A 22730-nucleotide genomic window follows, 5' to 3' on the forward strand; every position below is an offset into this window, starting at 1 on the left:
CCCCTCCGTCCCCCCCACCACCACCGCCAGGCCCCCTCTACTCCCCTCCGGAATCCTCTCCCCACGCCTCCACTCCCCAGGCGGAATCCTCTCTCCCCTCCCCCTGCCCATCCCCCAAACCCACCCCCTCTAAACCTCTCCCTCTCGCTCGGAAACGCCCTCATGCCACCGCCCATCGCGCCGCCGCGCCCCGAATTCACCGGCGGCGCAACACTCCCATCCTCCAACGGCGGCAAAATCGCACAGTCGACATAATCGCCAATGATGAACCGCATTTCCTGCAGCGTTCTGTCGGCATCACTCCCCTGTAGTCTCATTCCCCTCGGACCCGGAACCTCATCGTCGGGATGAACTTGTTGCTCTTCGCCGACGACCACGCTCCCCAAGTCCCGCGCGAGGTAGCGGCCGCGCGCTTCGGGGCCGTGGATCGCGGCGCCTTTGGTGTCGGGGTAGATGAGACGGAAGCAGATGCGGGTGCCGATGGAGGGGGAGGGGAGGAGGTTGGGTAGCGCGGAGGTAAGTAGTTGCGAGAGTTCGCGCAGGGTGCAGGATTGCCAGGTGTAGATTTGGAGGTGCGGGGGGAGAGAGCTCGGTGTTGCGGGTGGTGGGCTGCGGGCTGAGGCGCGGATCGCGTTGGGCCCGCTGGTTGGGCCGTGGTAGGAATGGTAGGAGGGAGAGGGCGGCGCGAAGTCGGAGAGGTGGTGGTAGTTGTTGAGTCGGTAGAAGAGTTTCAGGTGGAAGGGGGTCGTGGACTGTCGGTCGATTGTTGGCGGGCGGGCGGCCATTTTTCTGGTCGTGGGTATTGTGAGTTTGATGCGTGAATGGGTTCGTGATGGTTTGAGGTGTAGATTCAAAGGGGGTCAGTTCATTGCGAGGTGGTGGGAGGTGTGCTGGAAAGCTGGTTGCGGTGGTGGTAGGAAGTGAAGAGTGAAGCCGTAGCAAAGCAGAGAGATCAGAGAGCCAAGCTATGGCTCGCTGGCTGCGGCCGGACTCCGCAGTGCGGCAACTTTGCCGACCGAACTGGATCTACCTCGACTCGACTCCCGTCTACTGCAGTACCCAGCGTCTATTCTAACCTTCAACTCAACGCCAGCTATCCTTTCGACGTTCGATCTTTCGCTCTGGTTTCTCGTCGCAGAGGCACTCGGCACCATGGACTTCGCGTCTCTTATGTCCAAGGAGATCTCCAAATCCAAAGCCCCGAAATCCGACGCCCCCGACTCCTCCAAACCCAAATACGCCCGTCGCGGCGACGTCGAGGCCGCCCGCGTTGCCGCCTACAATGAGGAGCAAGAGCGTCTGAGTCGCGAGCGCGAAGAGAAGCTCAACCAAAAGCGCAAATTCGAGGACGAGGAGGCTGAGCGACGCCGCGAGCGCGACGACAAAAAGCGCAAGTTAGCTGAGGAGTCCCGGAAGAAGCGCGAGGAGGAGGAAGCGGCGCGTGAACGTGAGAGGAGAAAGAGAGTCGGTTTGCCTGAGGTACCGCCAACGGAGGCAGGGGATGATAAGGATGGGGCGAATGGCGAGGAGGATATTTCGGAGGAGGAGCTGTTGGAGAAGCTGCGGGGAATGGACGAGCCGGCTATCTTGTTCGGGGAGACGCATAAGGGCAGACTCAAGCGGTATCGTCGGCTGGTGCAGCGGTCGTTGACGCCGAAGCCGAAAATGTCGGATGGCCCGATACCAACGACGCTGGAGTTGGTGCCGGAGGTCGAGATGAAGATTCCCGAGAAGGTACCGAAGGACTTGGAGGGGAAGAGGTTCCTCTTCCGCCAGCTGGCATCGTACTTCAATATGGTTCTGAAGGAGTGGGAGCTGGCGCTGGCGAAGCGAGATTTGTCAGTCAAGCAGAGCATGCAGGGACGGCAGGCCTACAATGCGATGGTGCAGTCAAAGGAGAATATGACGCCGTTATTTCGGAAGTTGGAGAAGGAGGATATCGATGATGGGGTGGTCGATCATGTTGTCGAGATTGTCTCCAAGGCCCAGCAGCGGCGATATGTGGATGCAAATGATGCTTATCTGCGACTGAGTATTGGAAAAGCGTACGTACTTCTCTCCTCGTTTGCTGAATGATAACTAACACATCGCAGAGCCTGGCCCATCGGTGTGACCATGGTTGGTATCCACGAGCGATCCGCCCGAGAGAAGCTGCACCAGAGCGATCAGCAGGCCCATATTCTGAGCGACGAGTCTACCCGGAAGTACCTACAGAGCATCAAGAGATGTCTCAGCTTTGCGCAGACACGGTGGCCCCCGGATGACCAGCTGCAGATCATGGGTTAGACCACGGAGATGTGAGTGAATGTCACTTTGTAGCAATGATCTAATGCCCTTCGATGTTGTGCTCCGGCTTTTCCCGTTCTTCAATGGTACTCACTTACCGAATTTACCTACCTACAATCTAGGCCCTACTCGGATGCGTGACTCTACCGGTGTTTCATGGAAAGAAACTGCAGTAATAATTTCTAGTCACTTCCATTCAATACAGGATCAAAATAGACCTTGGTATAAAAATGGCTTCATATAGGAGCGTAATGTTTAGGACTTGTATATATACATGAGTGCCAAGGACATCCCCAAAATACTATACGCGAACACGTCCAAGTGCTTCGATACTCGCCTCATGAGATAACAATGACTGTCACCACCCTTAGTCAACGGCGAAGTGTCGTTTGGCCGATGGCAGAGAACCTACTATGTGTTAGTTGGGAATGATTGGACGAGGCAAGCGCTGCCAAGGGTGATCCCCTGGCGGACTCAGGACGGAGTTGGCTCCGCCAGTTCCATCCATCCATCAATCAATGCCGTCCAGTCCATTCGTCCTGAGAACCACCTATTAATAATTAATTTCGACCATATCTACCATGAACATGGTCACTTCAACAACCATTCCGGCATTACGCGATGTCATCTATCACTCAATCGCGCCAAGAGCCACTCACACCTGGCACCACAGTCAGCAGTGACTCGGGGAAGACCTACAGAATCGAAGAACTTCTCACCCATGGAGGTAAAACTGCGTTGCACGTTTATCGCGCGAGGTGTGTTTATCTTTCATGAATGCGTACGAGGTATGAAGACTGACCCAAGCTATGAGCGCCGAAGGCAAGCGATACGTCATCAAGAACATGATTCCGGGTGAGTGTGAATATCAACTGAACCTACAGAATTTGGTCTCTTCCAGTCCGAATGTGCGGTCTGTGACCGATACCTTCCAATCATTGGAGATGTTTGTCTATCCTTTCATGGATGGAGACTTGCTTCGGCCGAGTCAGAAAAAGTTGTCCAGGGACACAAGAAGGGATATTCTCCGAAGTGCACTGCAAGGCCTGGTTGATTTACACGACAAGGATATTCTTCATAATGGCAAGCTTCTGCACTCCATCAAAATATACTATCATCAGAATGCTGACTGTCAATAGACATCAAGCCAAACAACATCCTGATCGATTACAAGGAAGGCCCCAAGAATCAAATAACAATTAACCAAGTTCAAATATCGGACCTAGAAGATACGGTAATTGTCCCACCTGGCAAGTGGCTACGGGGCCCTCTCTGCGGCAATCCGATTTGGAGAAGCGCGGAGAGTTGGGCCCGATCCCGTCAAAACCAGTCCTCGGATGTGTTTTCCTTTGGTATCGTTGTGCGTGTCACTGTGTTTACCCCGTTCATTGTCCTTGACATCTAACCTGGCTGGCTCAGATTATATATGTCATGGTCAATGAGATGGTCTTTCGCGTCACTGACGGCGAACTAAATGCGGCCGACTCGTGGCGCTATGTCCTCCGCCGAAATCTGTCCTACTTTTCGGATGCGGATAGCCTTCAGGGGTTTTTGCATCATATTGGCAAAGAAAACCCTTTCTACGAGCGCTTATTGGCACTTGTTGACATTTTTGGCCCTGAGAGTCCTAGACAGCCCCTTGAACAGTGGAATTATCTGGAGTCGGATCTCAAGGATTTGTTGAAAAAGATGACCATTTTGGATCCAACAAGGAGAATTACTGCAAGAGAGGCTCTTCTGCATCCCTGGTTTAGTGGCTCGGCCTAGCGGGTATGTCTCTGAGAACAAGGAGGTCGGGGAAGAGGCGGAAGATAATATATGCTTTTAGGTTATCAGCATCATTGACACCCTATATGAGGAGAGGAGCTTGTGTGAGCAACGTTCACAGTATGCAGTTCACATCCGGCAGGTAGCCTGACATGGGACTAGTCCAGGTCATTCATTCTGTTTCACTTTTTATTTACCCCGGTAGTCTGTTGCACTGCCAACTCCTGTAGGATGAACCACATAATTTCTTTATGGGCGGGTATTGACATCGCGAGGTGTATGGGATGCAACTTCTGATGTATACTATAAAGTATCAGGACGGTTAGATTTGAGTTGAGCACTTGAGTGAGGAAACATGGCACAGATATAATACTAAAAAAATACCACCCCAGTAAATTAGTCTGGCCGCCGCTAATTCTGTCTCCGGTCAATCAGTTATATCTAATGATGGTCGGAAAGCCTATAGTATCATCATGACTAGAGGACATACCACTCTTTTATAGTACCATTCACTGCTTCATGTCACGTTAGCAGAAGAATAAAAAGGCTATGAGATATATATAAAGAAAGAAATATAGACTAGACAAATTGACAGCTTCTATCGTCTATCATGCATCTGCAAATATCCACCCGGTTGGACATCATGATTTCATCCCCGACCACCCCCACAGCCATTTCCACAGCCCCCCCGACATGATCTTCTGGGGTATACTCGGAGTCATGCGGTCGGTATCTACAACGCGTGATTCGTTGGGCGGAGATATGTCGTGCCCATCTATGCCGCGCATGACGCCCAAGGATGACTGCGGCCGGGAGTTGTTGTTCGACCCACCGCGGACCCTTTCTTGGCCGGCACGAGCACTGATCAACTTGCCCGCTGCCTGGACACAGCTGCCGTACGCAAACCGGATGAGGGAGTCTCCCGTCAGGCTGCCAATAATGAAGACATCTGGAGCGACTTCGATATCCTCGAAAGCTTTGCCGCGGAGGGTCCGGGCGGAGATAACGGGGCTTATTTCAGTGGCCTCATCACCTTCGCGAACTTCACTGAGAAGCTCGCTGTCGAGGTATTCGAGGCTGCCCCGTCGACCGGTGGCATAGACCATTCCCCGGACAGGGCGAGTAAACGTGCTTCCATCGGACTGACGGAATGTGACCAATGCCTGTTCCTCCTGCATCTCAACCGCGACAATTGCCGTGTTCGGATGTCCTTCATAAATGTCGTCCCACGGACGAGTCTCGAGAAAAGGGGTCGACGACGCCCTTCGCATTTTACCCCGTTTCGGTTTGGCGGGCTCTGCCGCAAGCGCAGCCCGTTTCATAAGACGGTACACTCCCGCGTATTCCGGATATGCTTGGTGGTGACAGCCACGCAGCGGCGACGGTCGGCCTTCCGGGTCCCACTTGAAGATATGAAGAAGTTTCTGGTCCTTGGGCGCGGATATGATAATATCAGCGGCGGAAAACCCCGAACCAATAACCAACAGGGGGACTTCGGGAGTAGGCTGAAGCGACGCTAACGGCTGCAGCATCGGCCTTGGCTGGAGCACTTGCGTGAAAATTCCGCTTGCAAGGACAACGTTCTTGCAGCGAATGTTATGCGAGCGGATATGAAAGCCGTTCTCCGTCCTCGAAATGCCGGACAGAGTTTCACTGAACCGAAAGACATCATCGATGCGAACCGCTTCGGGATACGTGCAGAAGTAGTCCGCCGTTTCTTCTCTCGTCGGTCGAGTAAAGGCGGGAAGTTCCTTGCCGGTTGCTTTCCGGTAATGCTCAGCGAATGAGTAGCCAGGAAGAGACAGCATCGAAGCATAGCTCAGGGTCTGGATGTCCCAGCTGGCAGGCACTGGATTATCGGTCCATTGCCCCCCCGCACGAGGGGCATCTCCAAAGACCAGATGGGGAACGGCCTTTTCGGGCACATACCGCCATTCGACATTGGTGATGCCGCCCAGCTCCTCGATGTCCACGCTAGGGCGCACGAGCGTGTCAAGAAGGACGTTCACGGGGAGCGCTTGGGTGGAATAAGAGAGCCGGGACGCGGCGAAATGATCGGTCAAAGCATGCACATCTGCATTCAATAGCTCTGGTGCATCCCTGAGCTTTGCGTGGAGAAGGGGATCCGGGTGTGGAGGGTTGGAAGAGTAATATGGGAGATGGCCATGAAGGATGTAGGACAAGAGCATAGCCGCTGGCCCGTTCCCTGTGGAGATCTTGTCAGCACGATAACACGGACCAGAGGAAAAGTCAAACTGCAGCCTGTCTGAGGCCGGAATGATGGCGACATACCAACGATAATGGTGTCAACATCCATTGAAGACATATCTTGTGCCTCCGGCCGCACATCCAGCGCGGGGCATGCCGACCGCGACATACGACTGACTACAATTGATAGGAACCCTGATAACGTTCCGGTCAGTGGATCCCAGAAAAGGTCACAGAAGCCACTACCTCCAGCCGCAGGAGAGGAAACCGGAGGGCCATCGAGCGGCGATTACATTGACCAGGAGGAAAGAAGGATAAGCTTGGAGGCAACCATAGAAGGGAAGAAGAGGGCGGGGGATGGGAATTCCGCGCGCGGACAGGGCCCTGGGAGGTGGCTGACAAAACCAGGCTTGCTTAGCAATGTGCAATCGTTACCTAGTCGAGTAGCTTTGGATCCGGCCAAGAGACGTGGGGGCAAATGCCGTGGCGGCCTCCAATGATGGCACTTGCTCCGTGCCACCGCGTATCCGGGGTCGAGGCGTCTGGATTAACCCCGCGGGTCCTTGTTCGGGAAGTTGGATGGAACTGCAACACAGCAGAGGGCTGCAGTCTGCAGTCTGCAGCCTGCGGTTTGTATCCGCACGCTGTCCGAACCGGCATCCACAACAAAGCCGACACGGGAGAAGGAGAGAGGGAGGAGAACATGCAGACCAATGGCTCTGACGTGATCGACGCTGCATTTCCCCGAGCTTCGGCGCGGGGCTTGTCGGATCCGGACTATAGGGCATAGGGCATGAACAGAAGATACCCTAGGCCCTACCTTCCGGATCGGGACGCGGGTGACGCGTGGACCCCGGCGTCTGGATCGTCGGCCGGCGGAAGCAAGAGACAGACAGCAATCAATCCCGGAGCTGAACAAGGCACGCATTGGACAAATAGGCCTTGTCTGCTGCCATGATTCTATTCTCCGACCTGTCGTCCCCCCGGTCCTAATTGGAATTCGAGGCAGCGTCCCTCGGAGGTGAGCCTGGCCTCCGCAGTCCTCCGTCCGCAACCATGTATCATCTGGCCAAGTCGCTGTATATGTACGCTACCAGTAAGGAGGGTGAGTACACCTGTTACTATAAGCAGGCACGCACCCTGTGCTAACAGCTCGGTAGAATACTCAGTTCTCCTCCTCGGACTCGACAATGCCGGCAAGACCACGCTTCTGTCGCAGATCAAGGCCCTCTACCTACCTCGTGCCGATGGCACCTCCGCTCCCAACCCCGGCAAAACCGTCCCCACGGTCGGTCAAAACGTCGCTACTGTCTCTCTTCCCGACATGTACTTGAAGATCTGGGATGTGGGGGGACAAATATCCATGCGGAACCTGTGGCAGAGTTACTACGCGAGCTGTCATGCGATTATCTTCGTCGTCGACAGCGCGGACGTCGGTCAGGATCCAGACATCACCCGTCTCCCGTCCCGGCGACCCAGCTCTGCATCAGGACCAGCGGGGGGTCATCCCGGCGCTTTTACGGAGGAAATGGTCGGGATAAATGCCCCGGGGAGTGACTTCGGTCGGCTCAGTGAGTGCCGCCAGGTTCTGGAATCGGTATTACAACATGCGGATGTTGCTGGCGTACCGATCTTGGTCCTAGCAAACAAACAAGATCGCGAAGACTCGGTCGAGGTGGTCCGTATAAAGGAAGGATTTGTGCGCAAGGTCTTCGAGGGAGAGACCGGTGCTGGTGTTCGTGATAGTCGCGTTTTGCCAATCAGTGCTTTGATGGGCTCAGGAGTGCAAGAGGCAGTCGAGTGGGTTCAGACCCGAGTGAAGTGGAACAAGGAGGGACGACCGCCCGTGATGAAGTGATTTGGCTTTGAGGAATATACACCTTGGAGAGGATTCAGCAGCGGAATCCAGCATTTTACTGCCATTCATGTTATTCGGCTTATTTCTGGAGTCAGCGGGTTTTGTCGATACTGCAAGATACCTGATCAGTGCATTTACATTTGTCCATTCGCCTTTTGATTTGATTATGATCTACGTCAACGATCTAGACATGCCGGCTGCGACTGCTGACCTGTACCTCGACTTGCAGGGATGTACATGGACACGATAATATACTTATCCCATTATCCCAAAGGTTCCAGCTATCAAGATGCCTATCTTAGCGACCGCAGGCCTGCCGGATTTGCGGGAAGATTGCAGAAATAGAACTATTCCTACATTACAATCCTTTCGAAGAAGCGTTGGTGACAATGCTATGGACCCTGATACCGAAGGTTTGGCCGTTGAATCACTTGAGTGATGCATTTTCTCGATTGATGGCTGTTTTTCTTGATTTAGACTTGACTGAAACAGACAGCTTGACAGCGCACATACAGAAATACCTCAACTCTTCGAAGCTATCTACCATTTGGTCATGAGCCGATAAATGCCGAGGCCCGGGAGATGCTACTGGGAAATCGCTACGCCGGTAACCAGCTGCTACAAATTCATGGGAAAAGAACCGAATCCCGCTCCTTTTGGAGAAGGAGCCTTTTGGAGAAGGAGACCAAAGCTGTCAGATAAAATCCCCGATTTCAAGTTGGAGGCTACCGGCGTAAATGCGCCAGTCAGGTGACTGCCTTGCTTCCTTCCTCCTCAACCCCTTGTATGCCTACCTAGCTTTATCCAACCAACCTGTGAATCATCGAATCGGACCTCGCTCATCGCTCCACATGTTTCGGATATCGGAATTCTGATCAGCTTGTCGGGTATCTAGCCCGTGAGACAAAGTAGGGAACTTTCCCGCAGCCACCGCGCGCGAAAACATCCTGTTCCAAGTCCTGGACTCGGGTCACTACTAGACAGTATGCGGCTTTAGTGGCGGGGGAACCCGCTAGTCGGATGCAAGCCCTGCGCCGCATGGCCGACTCGGCCGTTCCCAGTAACTTCTTACTGCTTAGTGCCAACTTGTTTCAAGTACGCCGACTGCGTTGAGTTGCAGGGATATTTGTGCTAGCTTGAGAGTGAGCTTTTCTCCTGTTATTAGCATCCCCGCCTGTACTGGGATCTACGCAGCACCACAAAAATATGACGGGATAATCATCGCAGCTAATTATCACAGGACTACTGCGTAGACGCGCCATGGAATGGAGTGGATAGACCCAGCTAGCTACCCCGATATCACCAGCTTTCAACACCCCCTTGTGCAGAGGACTCACTTGGATGAATACTACTAGCCTCGTGGGTGATTTCGATCTGGTTCGAGACCACAATGGCACTTCTAGGATTAGTTCCAGGGACAGACGCTTCGTATGGTTTCAACGTCTGCATTTCAACGTCTGCCATCATGCGTTCCTCGCTCTCGGTGAAGGTCAAACCGACAGTGATACGATCCACGCTACCCTTTCTGCGACGGTTCCGGCCAAGATCTCCACCACTCCCGCCTCCAACAGTGTGAATTTCCCCCGAGGGCGATTTGTATGTTTTCTGAGATGATTTGAACGCCCCACCAAATATTCGAGCGAGCCAAGTTCTGAAAAGGTGAAACACAATAGGGAGATTGGTGGTAATCACCGCGACAAAGGTCTCTCGGGTGCCCCATTCATCGGCAATTGACGCGCCATTCCCAGGGTCCTGTGGGGAAAATGAAACGAGAAACAGAGGAATTAGACAGGTGGTTCCATGTATGGAGAATAGTGTCAGGGTCTCACCACCAGGAGGAAAACACTTTTAAGAGTCGCGCAGACGAGGACAAAAATACCGGCACTGAGAACGACGGTCGCTGCAATTTTCTTCAATAGCTTCAGGCTCGACTTCCAAAGCATAGGAATCGGTATCAATACCAAGTACGGATCTGTGACCAGATTTGCGGCAAAGGTAGCTGCGATCACCGGTTTGGAAATGGCAGGTTGACAGACATCTAGTGAGTTGAAGTGTGAATGGACATTGAGAGGCTGTTATCCGAAATGGAGGACTTACTCCCAGGATCTGGATTAATTTGCCAGTTTTTCTGGAAGGGCCGACATGCCGCAAGAATTGTTATCAGACTGGTGAGAAAGCACCCAATGACAAGGCCAAACCCAACCCAAATGGGAATGCGATAATGTCGACTGACGCCGTCCTGTCCGTTGTCAATTATTTCCCTTTCGTGATGCACAGATGGTCAAAGACCTACCATAAGTCGGAGATAGAACGCCAACATCGACAACTTGAGGGAGTTTATCAATGCCGTGTAGGTGGCCCAACCTGCGACTTGTATCTTGGAGCCAATTAATCTGTTGTCGCTGTTTGTTACTACATTCAATATCTCAATCGGACCTTACAGACTCACCTAGCTCGATATTCCGCACTGTTTGGGGCAAGCGCGATCCGCTGTGCCTCCGTCATGCTATTGTTTGCAAGACCATCAGCGGCTTTGCCAACACTATACGCCAGAGCTATCTGTGCGGTATAGAATATCTGGAGAAATTGGCATCAGCACTGATCGAGCTACCGATCTATTGAGCTATCGATTGCGGGGAGCCAAACAATTGCAAGCCATATCAAGTAGTCGTCGAGACGTAATCTGCGCCAGCCCATATCTCTGCATTGAGAGTAAGTTCTGAGAACCGTCACCGCACAGGCAACTGAATATAGCGTGAATAGCTGGACGGTGCTGTCGTAGGCAACTTTTGATGCCTCGTCTCTTGTGTCAATATTGACCCACATGATTCAATTGGTGGAGTCCGACCTGCAATGCGGAGAGACGCATAAAAAAATCGGACTAAGTTGTTGTAAACAGCAGCAAGCGGCTTCCATCCCCCTCAACAGCATTCATTTAAGAAGAATGCAAGAAGGCCAAAGATGAAAAAAGGAGGTGCAGCCACTAAACAGTCCTTGGATTATGCCATCCCACTAACATACAGAGAAAGCGTTAGCAGAGAAGGTAACCCTTGCAAGGCTGCCTTCGTATAGAATACACCACAATGTCTTTTTCTTTTAAATTGCCGCTAACCACTAAACAACGCCATACTATCTATTTTGATGAGATTGACCGGGGTTATATTGGAGATGCTCCACCTCAGAAGCTAAAGCATCAGGGATTGACCACCTAGCGTCCCCACCAGCCAGCCCTGGGTTTACGTACTAGCCCTCGGCCTTCCTGCCTTCCTATTCCGCGTCCCGCCATCCCCTCTGCTAGTTTACATCGACTTGGACAGACATGGCTATCGAAGGCATACTAAAGGTAGTATCTATACATTAGCACACGGCTGGAAAGCGCTCGAGTGGATCTTGAGAAGCTAGATCATATGACATCGCCTGAATTGAATGCGTGGCGCTCAACCAAGACTAGTGGGGATGCCGTGAAGATCAATTAGAAATAAAGCTGGGCCCCAGGCGCTGGACCTGACAAGGATACCGTACACCGAGGGTTGGAGCAAGTTTGTCACCTGGCCATTGACTTTCCCACTCGGTGTGACTTCACTTTTTCTCCCTCCCCCCCCTTCCCCCCATTTATCTATTATTCTGACTGCAGGTTTACCGGCGGAAAGTTTTCTATTTCTCAATGCCTCGGTTCAAGATGGAGGTGGTGACGGCAATCGCGGCATGGGCGTTTGCTGCGGCCTGTAACCAGTTGCCCAGTTCCGCTAACTGGCTTGACGGTCTCTGCCCCCTAGGCGACAATGACTTTAAGTCGCTCGGAGGCAGGCTTTCGAACTCATCCAAGGTGTATTTCCCTGGATCAAGTGGGTTCACCAATGCGACGACACGGTGGTCGGTTTTGGATGAGCCCGAGGTGAATGTTGTCATCGTGCCCGGGACGGAGGATGATGTGGCGGAGATAGTACGTTTTTGTTTCTCCCATTCAACCTGTCCTCCTAGCGCTCATTGAGGTGTGAAATTGAACCCAACAATTAACCGAATTCAGGTCCGATTCGCCAACAAGAAGGACATCCCCTTCCTGACGTACAATGGCGTCCATGGGGCTCTCACCTCCTTGGGGCGAATGACCCATGGCATCGCAATCTACATGGACCAATTGAGCAGTGTCGATATCGCAACAGACGGGAAGACCGCCACGATGGGTGGTGGAACCATGTCCAAGACCGTCACGGACGAGCTCTGGGCAGCAGGAAAGCAGACAGTGACGGGAACTTGCGAATGTGTCAGTCTGCTTGGACCCGCGCTTGGTGGCGGACATGGTTGGCTGCAAGGCCACCATGGACTTGTCTTGGACCAATTCGTGTCTATGAACATCGTCCTCGCGAATGGAACTTTGACCACTCTGGACTCTACCTCGGAGCTCTGGTGGGCAGTCAAAGGTGCAGGCCATAACTTTGGCATCGTCACATCTATTACGATGAAGATCTATGATATTCAACATAGAGATTGGGCGATCGACACACTAGTCTTCAGCGGTGACAAGGTCGGAGAGGTATACCAGGCTGCCAACGACTACCTAGTGAAGAACGGCACCCAAGCCGCGGGGGTGATCAACTGGTCATACTGGATGAACGATGCAGACGCAGACCCGAATAACGTGAGTGCATTAATCTGCTATCACCACAAACTCTCATAAACCTGACCTTCCGCAGCCTGTGATTGTCTTCTATATCATCCAAGAAGGCGTAACCACCGTCGACTCAATCTACACCGAGCCATTCCACGCCATCGGACCCCTATCCGCGACCCCCGAATCAGGCACCTACAAGGACCTCGCCGCATGGACCGAAGTCGCCGACACTTCCCCGCCCTGCGAAAAGGCCGGGATGGCCAACCCCCGTTACCCCATCTACCTCGAAACATACGACATCCTCGCCCAGCAGAAGGCATGGGATGTCTACGCGAACGCTACCCGCGGATCGTCGGCCTTTAACAACTCCATCTTCATGTTCGAAGGATACTCTGTCGGTGGCGTACACAAGATCGATAGTCGGTCGAGTGCGTTCGCCTTCCGGTCTGAGAATCTACTTGCTGCCCCGCTGATCAATTACTACCCCGCGGGCGAGGACCTGGAGCAGAGGGCGACGAACCTGGGACAGGAGCTTCGGAATATTCTCTTCCATGGCAGTGGGAGGGAGGATCTTCGGGCTTATGTCAATTATGCTCATGGCGATGAGACGCCTCAGCAGTTGTATGGGAGTGAGAAGTGGCGTCAGCAGCGGTTGAGGACGTTGAAGGAGAAGTATGATCCTAATGGGAAGTTTAGCTTTTATGCACCTATTCCGTGAGGCGGGTAGGTGATGCTGGATTTGCATGGTTACGATTTGGAATGTGAAATAAGAAATTTATGGATGATTGTGGTTTGGATGTTGTTTCGAGAATCGTGGCACCGGCACGTATGAGCAGTTGCAATCATACTAGAAAAGGTAGCAGAGATACCTCGTTCCTTCGAACCCTATCCACCCCAAAGATACACACCCCTTGTTTTGGATCGGCGCTATGTCTGACCCCATCTTTTTAGCACCTTTATTGAGCAGAAAGATATTTTGTATAGAAGCCAAGAATAGTAAAACAACATCCACTATTATATTAACCAACCATCGTGAGCATCACGGCAGCGCATGTTTTATAAGTGCATCCCCCAGTCCTGCCCGTGGCATCTGCATCCCCATTAGCACCATCTGCTAGATTCCCTCGAAGTCTTCAGGATCGTATTCGTGATTTCCTTCCAGATTGTCTTCGAGACCATCTTCAGGACCATCATTGGGGTATGAACTACACGAGTCTTTGAATTCCTGCTTCTGTTTCTCCTTTCCCGCGTTCCGAGCGTTGAGGGTGCGCTGTTGAGGGTTGCTGATATTCTTGAACTTCCTTCAACCCTTTTCCTTTTTGTCCACTGAATTTGAGTTTCCATTGCTAAGCTCTTTGTCCGTCTCGCTGTCGCTTTCCTCATCGACAGGAAGATGGTGCCCATCGTGGTGTTTTAATCCCTCTTCGCTAGCGAAGAGAAGATGAATGGCGGGGGGGCTCTAGAGTCGAGTGGAAGTTATGGGTTATTTAACGGCTGGGGTAGAGGTAGTACTGCCAGGGAGGAATGGAGAGCCAGACAGTCGTGGAAATCATAATTTTATCTCTGTGGCATCAGATGAAAGTTGGACACCGGTTTCTATCCTTCTCAGACACAATTCGAAGATAGAAGCTGCCAACAAAGCTGAAGATAGCGTGATGCTCGAAGTGGCGGCTTGCGGTATGGGATAACGCGAAGCTACTTCTGGACCATGTCGTGGACGAAAGTTCGCGTGGTGATCAAAATCGGCTTGACAACGATCTTCCTCAATTAGGTCAAGAGGACCGACAACGGATATAAGTATATAAGTATAGCCGACCCAGACAAGACTAATACATCAATTCATGAACCAGCAGTCAGCATCCTGTTAACGAGGACGCCTCTGGAAGCGACGATATTAAGCATCCCGTCCTTATAGTACGTTCTCGTAGCGGAAACGCGAACAAGTCAAAAATTGCTCTTAGAAGCCCTCCAACCTTATCAAGATTCGGGTATTATGACTTTATGTCGTCTCCATCGGGCAGCTCAATCGTGCTTCAGGCCCCTATCAAGCGCTGTCCAGTCCCCGGTCCTATGGAAACAATTACACGATTAAACAAGGGCGTCAATTTCCCTTTCATAGCGGCCATGGCCGGGTTTTCTCATAATGAGCGGCAACAGCCGGTGATAATCCTAAACAATGGACGGATGAGGTTCCCTATATATCCCGAATTGTTGGCCACAAACTATTTCGCGACGATACTTGTGATCAAGGAATATTTGGGCAATAATATGCCCGCCATGCCGAGAAGCAGCTCATTGCGTATTTTATTGATCATCGTGTTTTTCTTGATCATGACTTGGTCCCGGGTCTGAAGCAGGAAGCCACAGAACCCTCTAATCGCTCGGTCTAAAGCAAAGCCGCCATATTCGTTGACTGAGGCAACTATATTGATTATTTAGCTGCGAAACTTGTGATGGCTGCGAAGAATCCTTGGACAAATTTAATGAGCAATTTGGGCTGGAGATAGAGCTCTGCGCAGCATGTTGACGTATCTGAGATGCTAAAGATAGTTCAAATCGGCCAAGAAAGACAAGGTGGATAGTTCTAGATGAGCAAGTGATGAGCTTCTCAGTATCGGCGGGGCAAAAATGTGATAACTTTCTGTACTGCTCTTCGCAGCGGGGTCATTTTGCCAGAAATTCCAGCTGAAACCAAGTAATGTTCCAAGAAAATTCATTATTCCTTGCTTTTCTTGCTCCATTGATTTTCATCTAGCCTGAGATTAAAGAGTCCAGATCTTTCCAGAAGGGCAAAGAAGACGGACGGTCTGGGCAGATAGACCGATGACTGTACCCTGTATGCAGCGATGGCTCAATCCACGCAATAACCCGCGGCGATAATTATCATCACAATGCTTCCAGGGTCACTCTGCGACCCAAAAATCGGAAAGCTTTCCGCGAATAGATTCTAGATGCATGTGCATGACGTTAGTCTAACATACATAGTGGATGACAGTCCATGAAGTCAAGGTCTGTCACCTTGACGTCATGCTGTGCAGCCCTAACTCGGAAGTGGCGCCTATATAAGTTTCTGGTCTGTAGCCATCCGATTTTCCATTAACAAGATCAACTTTCATATTGAAACACCTTCTGTACCAGCTGTATCCTATCATTATAACGATATCTTGAAAGTACTGAACCACATAACCTACCCATCATGAGTACCCTTCACAACGTCAACTCGGTCGCCAACGCTAAGCAGGGCGAGTTCAAGCCTGCCGCCGAGCGTACAGGTCCTATTGAGAAAAGAGGAGTATGTGAACAACGCTGTCTACTAGGATACCGATAAATGCTAACTTAAATCTTAGCACCAACCCGGCAGAAAGGTTGCTCCCAGCGACTTCGTACCCGAATTCCACGCCGAATCCTATCCCCCCGGCACTGCGCCCGCCAGCAGCTCCTACCGCCCCAATCCCGTCAACGAGGTTGGCGGCCAAGCATTGAACCCCAACGTCGAGCGGGCTCACGGCAAGGAATCAGTCAAGACCTCCGCCGCTGATACCTTGATCGGTGCTACTTCGCAGGACGTGTACACCGGTCTGGGCCATCCCGGCTCTGGACAGACTAGCCAGGAGCTTCACCACGACGGACAGGCCGGTCGCAAGGGTCAGAGCGCGGGTCTGGAGCAAGTCGGAGCCTTCCAGACCGGTAAATACGAGCGGCAGATTCCAAGCCAGCGGGGACTGGAGCGCGATGAAGCCCGGCCTGGCCAGCGCGGAGATAAGGGCGCTTTGTCTGCTGAGGATAGGATCCCTGAGCCAGCAGAGACGGCAGCTGCTGAGTGGAAGTATGAGCCCTCGACGAAGAGGGATTAATTCACGGAAATCAGGCAAATCTGCGGGGCTGGACCTTTAAGGAAATATCACTGAATAGGTGAAATGAGCTTATCTTAACGAAGTGATGTATTAATGAAAATAACCGCAAGTCTGCATGGGTATCGTGAAATTCCTGAATACACATAAAAATCATAAATAGCGGTTCGAAACGCATTTCGCTGGTCGTAAGGTCGATGGCATGAACGGATGGACCTGTCAGTCAGGTACCAGTCAAGACGCAGGTCCCAGACGGTCGTTCTTCGATGCAATGGCCAATCGGTTGTTTTCCTTTTGGTTGAGTTTTCTTGGCCAGCTGCGTGCCATATCAATGTTTGCGCGGGGGAACCACATCTCCAGGAAGACATAGAGTAAAAAGTCGATCACCACGCAGAGGCAAAACAGTTTTCCAGCCCAGACACCGCAGCCGTAGTACCGTTTGAGACGGTCAATGAGAGCAAAGCTACGCACGCGATCGCGGCCCGCCTCCCAGTCTTGTCCAGGGTAGTAGCCATAGAATTCCTCGGGGCTAATGTCTCCCGAAATTCCGTTGTAGACACGCTCCGTGCGGTGGGCGACATCTGTCCAAGAGTACATCATCTTGACTTGATCGTGGAATCGATCCGTTCGGACTTTGTTCGAACGCAATGCGGCAATGGCTTTTCCGGTCGCCAGAACAAGGTCGTCCTCTTCTGGCTTTGCAAATGTGGTCATGTGTTGCGGAAGCACCTCGGGAATACCACCCACGCGAGTGCACACGACATACAGCCCACAACTCGCAGCTTCCACTAATACCGTACCGAAAGCCTCAGTTAAGCTGGGATGCAGGTAGATGTGGCCGCGAACCATCACGTCCCGGACTTCCTCATGGCGTACCGACCCAAGCATTTCAACCTTGTCCTGCAGCACATTTCTTTCCAACATTTGCTCGAGATCGATAGCCTTGGGTCCGTTTCCAGCAATTATGAACCGTACGTTCGGGTGAGATGCCAAAATCCGAGGGATGGCAGCAATTAGGAGATCGGTTCCCTTGTTGTAGAATAAACGAGATATGACGACGATTGTGATAATGTCCGTAGGTCCCATATTTCTAGGCACGGACGGTGGTTCTGACGGGTGAAAGTTCTCCGCAACAACCGCATTTGGGATAACGGAGACCATCAAGGGGTCTAGAGAGGCTCGTAGGACTGTGTTTTCCTTACTGAGAAAATATGTTAGTACAGTCGACCTGATCAAAAGCCAGCTTGTAACCTACCATGTGTGGCTGACGCAAATAACATGATCCACATCACTCAGAATGAACTTAAGCAGCTTGTTCGTCAGGATCGACGCCGCATCCGCGAACCCGAACAACGAGTGGTCCGTAAACACCGTCCGGATCCCCATGGTGCGGGCATGGAGGATAGCTTCATGGCAGAAACTACTCAAGCTCGCATGTCCATGCACAATTTGTATCTGCTCCCGAATCACAATATTTCTAAAGATCGGAAAGAAAGAGAAGACCGTCGGCATCGTCGTCTCACGGTATATAACGAAGAACGGCACATGGTAGACCTTGAGTCCGTTGGTCAAGTATCTAACACCAGTGCGACCTTTGTAGGCATGGGTGATGATTATGACTTTGTGGCCACGGTCGATAAGCTTCTAATGCCCGATAAGTATGCAGTCGAGACGAGAGGGTTGGCAATCTTACGGTCGACAATTGGTAGATGTGGCTTTCAATTCCACCTGGAGAAATTAGCCACAGCCCCGCACGTCTAATCAGATACTTGGTCACCAACCTGGCTGAGGAAAGAAAAAGTCACTGACCATGCTGAGAACCTGCAGTCAGTATGGAAGGCCTCGGGCTAAATACGAGAGACTCACGCAATGTTGTAAGGCATATTGGCGAGCGGTTGCCTTTGGCTTACCGCAGAAGACTCTAAAAAAGAATCATGAGCAGTGTATTGCCGTCCAGCATGTCCATGGTCAGACTACTCCGGTAGTCCAACGTCGACGAGAACGAAGGGTGTCAGGGGTCGAGCAGGTGGCCGTCGATCGAAGCTGCGGCGACGGAGAGACGCGATGCGCTTGGGATTGGTCCAGCCGCGGGCGGCATCCAGGGCGGTGGGGGGCTCTGCCGATCGCAGGATTCCCCGCTGGGAAAAGAAATAATTATTCGGGAGCTCCTCTTCCTTTAACACCGACTACTCAAGCCACTCGTTGCCTCCTCGTTGACGTCGCGCTGGGCCTGCGCTACCACTGCTACAATGGCCGGCGATCGCTCTTCAAATGATGATACTTCCAGACTAACGTCAGGAACCCCGTCCAGCTCGAAGAAATCTCAGAAGAGAAAGAGAGACCTCGATGGCTCCACCGTCTCTACCTCGACACCAACACCGACCAAGAAACCCAAAAAAAATCAGGGTTCTCCTGCCGCCTCCACCCCGGTTCCAGAAAGTCGAAAGAAGCGAAGGCGATCTGAGGCTACGGAGGACGTTGCTGTTCAAGAGAAATCGTCCCGGAAAGAGAGTCCTGTCCCGCCGGTCAGCGGCAAAGCGACTGCTCCAGGCAAAGACGACGGCCTCGCTAAGAAGAAGAAGAAATCGAAGGATAAGAAACACCGAACCGGAGCGGCTGGCGATGCGGCTGAAGAGGATGCAGATATGAAAGATGCGGTCTACGACGCAGACGACACCGAAAAGGTTCAAGAAAAGGGTGACAAAGCCTCGAAAAAGGCCCCACGCAGTCCTGAGCCCGCATCGGGGGACGAGGCCAACACCAAAGTCGCAAAGAACAAGTTCGCTGGCATTCTATCGAAATTCGAGAAGTCAAAGAAGGCGAGGGAGCTGGAAAAATCACGGGAGATCGAAACGGATGTTGCAGAGTCCACCGACCCAACGACGGCTGAGCCGGTTGTTGCGCAAGGTTTGGAGCCGCTGCCGCAGCCTGAAGCAGCCCCTGAATCGGACGAGAAGCCAGCATACTCCTCTCTTCCTCCCTGGCTGGCCAATCCTTTGCGTGCATCTGCTCAGGAAAGAAGCAAATTCTCTGACTTGGGCATCGACTCTACCCTCCTTCGGGCTCTGGAGGACAATGGCTATAAAGAAGCATTTGCTGTGCAGTCCACCGTCATTCCCCTCCTTCTGCAGGGACCTAAAAATCACCCTGGAGATGTTTGCATCTCCGCTGCCACTGGATCAGGAAAAACTCTGTCTTACGTGCTCCCGTTGGTCACAGCGTTGGAGCCGGTCCCTGCTCCCCGTCTCAGGGGTCTTATCGTGGTACCTACTCGTGAACTGGTGAAGCAAGCAAGAGAGGCTTGTGAACTCCTAGCCGCGGGATCTGGCCTCCGCGTCGCGTCTGCAGTGGGTAATGTGGCGATCAAAGAGGAACAACGGTCATTGATGCGTGTCGACCAAGTCTATGGCCCTGCGACCTTCAAGCTCCGCCAAAATGTTCAGTTGACGGGCGAAGATTGGACTAACTTTAGTCTCCAGGACTATATTTCTGATGCTGGAGATCTCAGCGAGTCTTTGCCGGGCTACGTCCACCGGTCTGAGCCTAATGTTGACATCCTCATCTGTACTCCCGGTCGTCTGGTTGACCATCTCCGCTACACCAAGGGATTTACGTTGAAAAACCTTGAATGGCTCGTAATTGATGAAGCAGATCGGCTTCTTAACGAGAGCTTCCAGGAATGGGTAGATGTGATCATGACCTCCTTGGATGCCCGGAAATCGCCTGAAGCTTTTGGCTCCAGTGGGAACTTTTTGTCTGGACTCGGACTCCCTATCCAGAGTAAAGACCCGCGAAAGGTTATCCTGAGTGCCACCATGACTAGGGATGTAACAAAATTGAATTCCCTGCGCCTCGCAAATCCTAAGATGGTCGTCATTGGCTCTGATGCTGCTGCTGCGGATGAAGATGAGAATGGTGTCATTGCTGTCTCGGACGAGCAGTTCACTCTCCCCTCTACCTTGAAGGAATACTCACTGTCGGTTGCCGATGAAGCACAGAAGCCACTATATCTCCTTCGTCTCTTGCTGTCACACATCAAAATTGAAACGAAGAACACCAAGCCTTCCAAGCCTGTGTCCAAATCCGACGAAACCAGCTCTGATGAGACCAGCTCTGACGAATCGAGCTCTGACTCCGATTCTGACTCTGACGACAGCTTAGATGACACAAGCTCCGATGGTTCGGGTTCGGACTCTGACTCTGACACAAGTTCTGAGTCGGCATCAGACTCCGATGACACCTCAGACGATGAAACATCTAGCGATGAATCCGACTCGGATAGCGATTCCGAATCGGACGGCGAAGAGACAGCCAAACCGAGCAAGTCCCCTACCCAGACAACCGCCCTGGTCTTTACCAAGTCATCTGAATCTGCCTCGCGTCTGGCTCGTCTCTTGGCACTGGTGGAACCCTCTCTGGCAGACCGCATCGGCACTATCATCAAGTCTAACAAGTCATCTGCCTCGCGCAAGACTCTTACGGCGTACCGCCAAGGCAAAATCTCCATCATTATCGCGACGGACCGTGCCTCGCGTGGTCTGGATCTGCGGTCGCTCACGCACGTTGTCAACTACGATATCCCGACTAGCATCACAACATACGTGCACCGGGTTGGTCGTACAGCGCGTGCTGAGCAAGAGGGATCCGCCTGGACGCTTGTCGCACATCGGGAAGGCAAGTGGTTCGCCAGCCAAATAGCCAAGGGGTCTGACGGCAAGATCACCCGGTCTACCAAGATTGAGAGGCTTCCCATCACGTTGGGCAACATGAAGGAGGTCAAGTTGAGGTATGCATCCGCTCTGGATGTGCTTGAGACGGAGGTGAAGACGGGGGGGACCAAAAGTGGCAAGCCCAAAGCGTCGTGATGATTATTTTGTGAATAGTGGTGTCGAGAGCGGATAGGCGTCAGTGAGGAGACAAATGTATATACTTATCCCAGTAGTAGGAAGGAAATAGATTCGAGTGGGCTTGCGTTTGGCGATGTGTCCATACAACAATCACGCTGCGAGCTCCAACCAAAAATATATTTTGCGTCTGCGTACCCGTGTGGCATGGTCAAGTGACACTGTGAAGCCGACTCGTTTGCGGTCTCTCTTTGCATTTCTTCTGTTCCACTCCGAAAACACAATGTGTGTTCACTAACTAATCGATCATTTCCTACTATACTTAGGTTCACATGTACCCCCACATGATGGTAACGATGTCGTCTCCGTCTCCCCGGAGACAACAGCAATGGAAATAAAAACACCGCAACTCCTAACGATTCGGAAGTGTGGTGCCCAGCCGTCTTCTCCATTAGCCCGAGTCTGTCCTGACGAAGAGAACCCACTTCTACGTGTTAGTCGGACCGTTGTTTATGCTGCCTGCTTCAGTGTAATCGGTTTCTCGCTACATTTACACGACTTCACCCCAGAGTAGACCACACTCTGCCACATTTCTAACCCGAAGCATTGCCCGTCAAACCATTGAAACCATTCACGCGTGGACATCCACCGTGACAACTGTACCTCCACTACAACCGGGCATCCGCTCATCAGAAGCTTTATTTCGGTGACGGCCTTTATTGCCGTTACACAAGGTAGTGAGGCAGAGGCAGAGAACTAGACAGGAACTGTAAGTTCTCATGTCGTTTTACCATGGAAGTGCAAGGTAGGATGAACGTACCTGTTCTAATGGGGTACCTTTGTGATGTTTTAGCTCACGCACTTTGCCGAAGTATGCCGTTATCTCTTGAAGTCCTTCGACTTGCCTCAGATGGGGCGCGGTAAATTCAAAAATGGCAGAATTGACCAGGGGTGGCATTTTGTCTTGTGGTAGGACAATGTTGAGTAGCGCGAAGGGGTTTCTATTTCCATATGCAGAGATCTTAGACGTCCGAGTCTAGAAGCAGTCTGGGCATTTGAAAGGGCTCAGAAAGAGTGTGCCGATATCATGTTCAATGGAATGATTGGAACATGCTCTTCGTCCGGCAATAGCAGGCAAGATCGCTGCGTAAAGCGGGGTCACAGGTAGATAGAAGCCACAGCATCTCCCATAGGCGATCATACTGCGTTGGGATACATGATAAGTGTATGATAACTGTGTCACAGACCCAGGTGGTTCGGTTTGTGATGTGCTAACGGATTTGCCGAATGAAAAGTCCGTCGCA

At 52.0% G+C, this 22730-nt stretch overlaps 10 protein-coding genes across 10 annotated transcripts; 6 read left to right on the forward strand and 4 right to left on the reverse strand.

Moving 5' to 3' along the window:
* Nucleotides 1-129: 129 nt before the first annotated feature.
* BO70DRAFT_426324 (SAP18 family protein) lies at nucleotides 130-785 on the reverse strand (the record flags this gene model as incomplete). Its single annotated transcript, XM_025547775.1, has 2 exons — nucleotides 130-288; nucleotides 336-785. The coding sequence occupies 2 exons, from the start codon at nucleotides 783-785 to the stop codon at nucleotides 130-132; spliced, it is 609 nt and encodes a 202-aa protein (XP_025402737.1).
* Nucleotides 786-1062: 277 nt separating this feature from the next.
* Nucleotides 1063-2492, forward strand: BO70DRAFT_358920 (mRNA splicing protein PRP18). Its single transcript, XM_025542412.1, has 2 exons — nucleotides 1063-2045; nucleotides 2094-2492. The coding sequence occupies exons 1-2, from the start codon at nucleotides 1153-1155 to the stop codon at nucleotides 2284-2286; spliced, it is 1086 nt and encodes a 361-aa protein (XP_025402738.1). The 5' UTR covers nucleotides 1063-1152; the 3' UTR covers nucleotides 2287-2492.
* Nucleotides 2493-2814: 322 nt separating this feature from the next.
* BO70DRAFT_330037 (serine/threonine protein kinase) lies at nucleotides 2815-4053 on the forward strand (the record flags this gene model as incomplete). The annotated part of the gene is made up of 4 exons (XM_025540809.1): nucleotides 2815-3044; nucleotides 3109-3369; nucleotides 3426-3646; nucleotides 3706-4053. Exons 1-4 carry the CDS (start codon nucleotides 3008-3010, stop codon nucleotides 4051-4053), a joined length of 867 nt encoding a protein of 288 aa, XP_025402739.1. The 5' UTR covers nucleotides 2815-3007.
* Nucleotides 4054-4346: 293 nt separating this feature from the next.
* On the reverse strand, nucleotides 4347-6907 carry BO70DRAFT_426326 (uncharacterized protein). The gene is made up of 2 exons (XM_025547776.1): nucleotides 6346-6907; nucleotides 4347-6259 (listed from the first exon to the last, which is right to left on the reverse strand). Exons 1-2 carry the CDS (start codon nucleotides 6428-6430, stop codon nucleotides 4695-4697), a joined length of 1650 nt encoding a protein of 549 aa, XP_025402740.1. The 5' UTR covers nucleotides 6431-6907; the 3' UTR covers nucleotides 4347-4694.
* A 410-nt stretch (nucleotides 6908-7317) lies between these two features.
* Nucleotides 7318-8119, forward strand: BO70DRAFT_285003 (ADP-ribosylation factor family protein; the record flags this gene model as incomplete). Its single annotated transcript, XM_025539143.1, has 2 exons — nucleotides 7318-7366; nucleotides 7422-8119. 2 exons carry the CDS (start codon nucleotides 7318-7320, stop codon nucleotides 8117-8119), a joined length of 747 nt encoding a protein of 248 aa, XP_025402741.1.
* Nucleotides 8120-9418: 1299 nt separating this feature from the next.
* BO70DRAFT_368545 (uncharacterized protein) lies at nucleotides 9419-10945 on the reverse strand (the record flags this gene model as incomplete). Its single annotated transcript, XM_025544631.1, has 6 exons — nucleotides 9419-9871; nucleotides 9949-10157; nucleotides 10217-10358; nucleotides 10413-10521; nucleotides 10569-10696; nucleotides 10766-10945. 6 exons carry the CDS (start codon nucleotides 10943-10945, stop codon nucleotides 9419-9421), a joined length of 1221 nt encoding a protein of 406 aa, XP_025402742.1.
* A 699-nt stretch (nucleotides 10946-11644) lies between these two features.
* On the forward strand, nucleotides 11645-13696 carry BO70DRAFT_377142 (putative FAD-dependent oxygenase). Its single transcript, XM_025545174.1, has 4 exons — nucleotides 11645-11690; nucleotides 11770-12062; nucleotides 12147-12758; nucleotides 12814-13696. Exons 2-4 carry the CDS (start codon nucleotides 11784-11786, stop codon nucleotides 13447-13449), a joined length of 1527 nt encoding a protein of 508 aa, XP_025402743.1. The 5' UTR covers nucleotides 11645-11690; nucleotides 11770-11783; the 3' UTR covers nucleotides 13450-13696.
* A 2144-nt stretch (nucleotides 13697-15840) lies between these two features.
* On the forward strand, nucleotides 15841-16736 carry BO70DRAFT_358927 (uncharacterized protein). The gene is made up of 2 exons (XM_025542413.1): nucleotides 15841-16023; nucleotides 16079-16736. Exons 1-2 carry the CDS (start codon nucleotides 15928-15930, stop codon nucleotides 16583-16585), a joined length of 603 nt encoding a protein of 200 aa, XP_025402744.1. The 5' UTR covers nucleotides 15841-15927; the 3' UTR covers nucleotides 16586-16736.
* BO70DRAFT_130762 (phosphatidylinositol N-acetylglucosaminyltransferase subunit A/GPI3) lies at nucleotides 16721-18605 on the reverse strand. The gene is made up of 5 exons (XM_025538026.1): nucleotides 18449-18605; nucleotides 18364-18395; nucleotides 18276-18310; nucleotides 17838-18226; nucleotides 16721-17783 (listed from the first exon to the last, which is right to left on the reverse strand). Exons 1-5 carry the CDS (start codon nucleotides 18463-18465, stop codon nucleotides 16817-16819), a joined length of 1440 nt encoding a protein of 479 aa, XP_025402745.1. The 5' UTR covers nucleotides 18466-18605; the 3' UTR covers nucleotides 16721-16816.
* On the forward strand, nucleotides 18541-21547 carry BO70DRAFT_384908 (putative ATP-dependent RNA helicase DBP6; the record flags this gene model as incomplete). The annotated part of the gene is made up of 5 exons (XM_025545694.1): nucleotides 18541-18563; nucleotides 18870-18988; nucleotides 19019-19079; nucleotides 19113-19266; nucleotides 19300-21547. 5 exons carry the CDS (start codon nucleotides 18541-18543, stop codon nucleotides 21445-21447), a joined length of 2505 nt encoding a protein of 834 aa, XP_025402746.1. The 3' UTR covers nucleotides 21448-21547.
* Nucleotides 21548-22730: the final 1183 nt, after the last annotated feature.

Source organism: Aspergillus heteromorphus (genome assembly GCF_003184545.1).
Source record: "Aspergillus heteromorphus CBS 117.55 chromosome Unknown BO70scaffold_3, whole genome shotgun sequence".
Taxonomy (NCBI): Eukaryota; Fungi; Ascomycota; class Eurotiomycetes; order Eurotiales; family Aspergillaceae; genus Aspergillus; species Aspergillus heteromorphus.